Here is a 4,715-nt window from a genome sequence, read left to right on the forward strand (position 1 = left end):
AAAAAACAACTAAATGCGCTACTGGAGAAAACCGCAAAAAATTCAACGGCAGCGAGTGTAAACAGCAACAGCGCAGCACTGGTCAACGGTGGAGGAGGCGACAGCGTAACAACACCGAAAACTGCAGGTACCAGTGGGAAGTCGAGCAACAAAAACGTAGAGAATGCACAACAACATCCGCATAATCACCAACAACAACAACAGCACAACCATCACCCCCACCACCACCATCGTGTTGGCCATCACTCGCATTCGCATGCTCATCATCGACAACACGCCATCCCGCTGACTGTTGAGCCAGCCGCACCTTTGGAGCAGACAGAGAAACTCGAAATCAAATTAGAGGAATCGCCACAGCATCGGGAACTGCAATTAAGCCTGTTGCGCGCTGCCAGCAATCATAGTCCACTGCACTTTAGCGACATGGATTTCGAAAGCAAATTGGCCGCCTCGAAAATATCGAATGCGCTACTCAGTGCCAAATTGAATGTGGATAGAACGGATGCAGCTGGAAGACGAAATGGTAGTAGCCTCGAGAAAGAGTTGCAAAAAGCAACGAGTACAGCAGCAAAGACAAGCGAAGAAAACCAGCTAAAGGTGGAGAAAGAAAGTGGGGCAGATATGGCAAAAGAAGAGATGGTGATGGAACAGGAAACAGATGTAAAGTCGCCAATTATCGATGAACATGATTACGAAGAGCATGAGGAGGACAAGGATGCAGAGATGCGCGATGTTGAAAATTAAAAAGGAAGATTTTGTGAAGCGAACTTCCAGTCAAATTGAACTGTGCCAAAAATTAAATAGAACACAAAAATGAACAAAATATACTTTTTCTTGAATTTAAGTATGTATGTATGTAACTGGCTTACAGAACAAACTGTGGGCGCAGGAAAGAAGCTCAATTAATGAATGGATAGATTAGTACCTTAAGTTAAACTGAATAATGTTGTACGTACACGGATGTGCATACATATTATGTATTACATACATACATAGATGTGTAAGAGTTAAGATAAACAAACATTGAACAATCGAATTAAATTTAAATATATAGTTTTGCTAATACTTTTGCTTATTGAAAAGTAGATGTGTAAACATGTACACACATACTTGTACATAGTATATCATTTTCCCATTTCGCTGCAGTTAATCAACTTAGGTAAGTGTTAAGGAACGCTCAATTGTTGCTTAAGTGTTGCCATAAATCCGCTTAAAAAAGTAAAATATACAAATTTATCTTAATTATTATGTAATTGTAAATATAATATCTAACTAAACTATACACACGAAATTCGAATATGAACACTATAGAAATGCAAGTACATACTATTGAAGATATTGAAGAGGGAAAATGAAAGTAAACGAAATCGATGTTAACTTGGGTGTAATGTGATAAATGAAAATATGTAAAAGAATTAGGAAGACAAAAAAATTTAATGTATACGAAAAAGCTGCAGGAGCATATCACACCCTGAATCAAAAATAGTCACAAATGAAAATTTTTTCAAGCTTGACTTATATGCATAAAACAATTCACAGATCATACATCTAAGCCTGCTATAATTTCTTCTTCACCACCTTCTTTATGTGCCTGTTTTTGATTTAGGGTGTGATATGAATGTATGGCAATTTGCATGTACGTATTTATGAACCTACAGGCTGCAGCAACAACACAATTCTTACCCAAGCCGAACTTTGCTTACGTGGGAGTTCATTTTCAATTTATTCGATAAAAAATAAAATAAAAAATAGTTTGTAACACACACAGTTGTGTGTGCAATTGTACGTGTTTACAAATATTGAATGTATTAAATTACATTATTCAAACTTTAACTATTTATTGAATGTACAAAACATGAGCATTATAAGCTTAACAATAACTATGCGAATAACAAAATTACATATGCGAAAGGGCAAATAAATATATTAATTAAATACAAATTTTAAGTCTTACTTACAAGTGCATTTGGATGATTGTATTTTGACTATACAGGAACATCGACCACGCCACCGGCAGTTATTAAAAACTCAGCCACTTCATTTGGTGTATCTGGCGAGTATACAATTTCGAATCGGCGTATTGTAAATAAATCATCATTGATTTTTACTTCTTTCGGCACTTTGGATAGTTTTATGCGTGTTCGCCCTAAATGAGCCCAAGCTAAACCCAAGCATGGTGTTTCTTTTGCGGCATCACTCGCAGTGGCGACCTAAAGATTTGATTACAAATTCAAAGTAATTGACAATAATTATTTGATCAGCATACATATTAATTAGGTACATACTTGATTCACACAAACCACCGCACAATTATATTTATCAGCGTAGTGCAGCAGGTGGTTGGCTAGGTTGCGCATGTCACGCGCACGCTTAATGTAGTTGTTGTAAGTGCGAAAAAATTGCTGCCACTGAGTCTATTATAATAAGGCCAATGCTTACTGATTCCATTAAATTTGCCAATCGCGCGCCCACACACTGCAATAGGTCATTCTGTGCCATCGAGAGAAAGAGAATGGAAAATGGTATAAAAACATTTAGTTATTCACTGCTCTTACCGCTTCTAGTACATGTTCTATGAAAATATTTCCCATATAGTTGGTTTGGTTTTCGGGAAAACGCTTTTCAAATACTTTGGCCAATTGAAACAGACGCTTTGAAGGAAATGCGTCTTCAGTGCAAACGAAGGCAACTGCTTTGCCCAAACCGCCAAGATGTATAGGTAGTTGTACCGTCAAAGATAATTGCAGAAGCAATTGTGTTTTTTCCAACACCCGAAGCCCCGCAAATTTCTGTTATACCACGCGTTACGATACCGCCTCGTAAACAGTTATCCAAAGCGGAACAGCCTGTTGTTAAATGCGACCATTTTGTCGATAAGGGCGAGTGCAGTAAAACCGATGCTACAGCGAAATTATGTAATTGACAAATCAAATTTAAGAAGTGTTATGTACATGGTAAATAGCTTACCAGGTTGGGCAACGACTTTGGCGGCTGCTTCCTTGAGCACACGTATATCCGCTTCCGGACAATCCTGAAAAAGTTTTGACTTTGTGAAGGGCCCTGGCGTTGCATACTGCACAGGCTGCTTAACTTGGTTGTTGCTATTTTTGGTACCTCCTACTGCATTAAAACCACCAAAAAGCGAGCTGTTCGCCATGCTACATGTATTGATTAATTTTGCTCCAAATAAATTAGGCGAAATATACTTTAGTTTTATTGATCCAACAATTTTCACTCAAAACTGCAATTTCGCGGGATTTCAACAAGCAGGTAGTTGAGTATCAGAACGCTGCCAGACTAGTTTTTAAATGTATTTGCATAATTATTTATTTCTACATTTCGAAAAGATATGGCAATACTAAGCTGGAACTTGACTGCATGATTGCAATCAGCTGTGGATATCTTATTGGAAACGAATTTGACAAGTAGTTGCGGGTTTTCTGATTAGAGCATTCGCTTAATTAATAAAACTGCATAACTGCAATTAAGATATTTGATGTAACTAACGCAACACAAAAGTAAAGAAAAATGAACTCTCTCAATAACGGATGACTAAATATTTAATTAAAAAACTACTGAAATTGCTGTTTTTTGACCACGATAGCAAGTTAGACTATCATACGCCGTCTCCTAGTTTCATTTAAACAGTACTTATCCGCAGTTGTGGCTATAGCAATAACAAAATCCTTAATCATCCCATTATTGAATTTTAAAACCTCATGAAAATGGTTACATATTTTGTACGCTCATCTACCAAGCAAAATTTCTACAGAACTCTAAAATATTAAATGGCATCTTATTTGAGTGTACAATGGTGTTACGTAGCTAAATCTAGATATTCCTCGGATGATAAACGAAGTACCTTTCACAAATAGTTCACCGACGATTTCTTTAAATCCATCACATACACCATACATATATTTCAAAAATCCGTCTGTTTTAAATAAGAATTAATAAACACCGGTCGCAGTACTGCGAAATATAAGCCTTGAATGTCACGATTTCCAAAAATTGGCATGCACAATCAATTGATGTTATTACATATTTTGTTTATTAACTTCGCATCATTTCGATTGTGGTGAGCATAATCTATACTATAAATCCTTCGGGTGGAAATGGTTTATTTCTTTGGAGTTGGCTTGGAGAGTTCCGCCAGAGCACGAGCTTCCGCATCAGCCGCACGTTTCTTCTCTTCGGCCAATTTAGCATCGCGCACCTCCTTTTGTTGTGCTTCGATTTCGCGCACCTTTACTTCCTTCTTTGATAATCTGTTTTGATGGAAGGCACCATAGCCTACGCCTACAAGTAGTAAAGACCACCGGCCGAATTTAATCAATGGCGATACACGTACTGGAGCTTGGGACATTGTGATGAGTTAGTACTGCGTTATGTAATTTGCGTTCAACCACCAAAAATCTGCAACGGAAACGGATTTGAATGCTTACATTTGTCTTTAAATGGTATCGCATTTGTGGAGTTTTGTTACAAAGGAAATTCTGAAATTCTGTATTTAAATATTAATTTATAGAAAAATTACCTCTTCACGGGGCTATCGAAATCTCCTAGCAGCCAACAATTCCAATCGAAAATCGTAACCTGAAAGTTGACAAATAGTGACAATTGGAAATGTCAAATAGGGTAAAGAAAGTGCGCAATTTTCGAGGTATTGCCATATCTGCGTATGGCTAATTCCATAAAATTTAATTTCCTTTTTT

General features: G+C 37.2%; 3 protein-coding genes across 4 annotated transcripts; 1 reads left to right on the plus strand and 2 right to left on the minus strand.

Annotated features, from left to right (window-relative positions):
• Nucleotides 1-52: 52 nt before the first annotated feature.
• On the plus strand, nt 53-744 carry LOC118756816 (lateral signaling target protein 2 homolog; the record flags this gene model as incomplete). Its single annotated transcript, XM_036491557.1, has 1 exon — nt 53-744. A coding segment is annotated over one exon (692 nt), but the record flags the coding sequence as incomplete, so codon positions are not given.
• Nucleotides 745-1,894: 1,150 nt separating this feature from the next.
• On the minus strand, nt 1,895-3,531 carry LOC118756814 (DNA repair protein XRCC3 homolog). Its single transcript, XM_036491554.1, is given in 6 exon segments — nt 1,895-2,210; nt 2,286-2,396; nt 2,398-2,490; nt 2,556-2,762; nt 2,764-2,900; nt 2,968-3,531. Coding segments are annotated over 6 exon segments (963 nt in total). The 5' UTR covers nt 3,158-3,531; the 3' UTR covers nt 1,895-1,985.
• A 355-nt stretch (nt 3,532-3,886) lies between these two features.
• On the minus strand, nt 3,887-4,637 carry LOC118756815 (ATP synthase subunit e, mitochondrial-like). 2 transcript variants are annotated; one of them, XM_036491555.1, is made up of 2 exons: nt 4,538-4,637; nt 3,887-4,416 (listed from the first exon to the last, which is right to left on the minus strand). In XM_036491555.1, exon 2 carries the CDS (start codon nt 4,364-4,366, stop codon nt 4,121-4,123), a length of 246 nt encoding a protein of 81 aa, XP_036347448.1. In that variant the 5' UTR covers nt 4,367-4,416; nt 4,538-4,637; the 3' UTR covers nt 3,887-4,120. The 2 variants fall into 2 exon arrangements, with proteins under 2 accessions (XP_036347448.1, XP_036347449.1); XM_036491556.1 differs by having other exon boundaries at nt 3,887-4,429; nt 4,538-4,576.
• Between the last annotated feature and the right edge of the window lie 78 nt (nt 4,638-4,715).

Source organism: Rhagoletis pomonella, unplaced genomic scaffold, assembly GCF_013731165.1.
Source record: "Rhagoletis pomonella isolate Grant_MI unplaced genomic scaffold, Rhpom_1.0 Rhpom_scaffold_12331, whole genome shotgun sequence".
NCBI classification, from domain to species: domain Eukaryota; kingdom Metazoa; phylum Arthropoda; class Insecta; order Diptera; family Tephritidae; genus Rhagoletis; species Rhagoletis pomonella.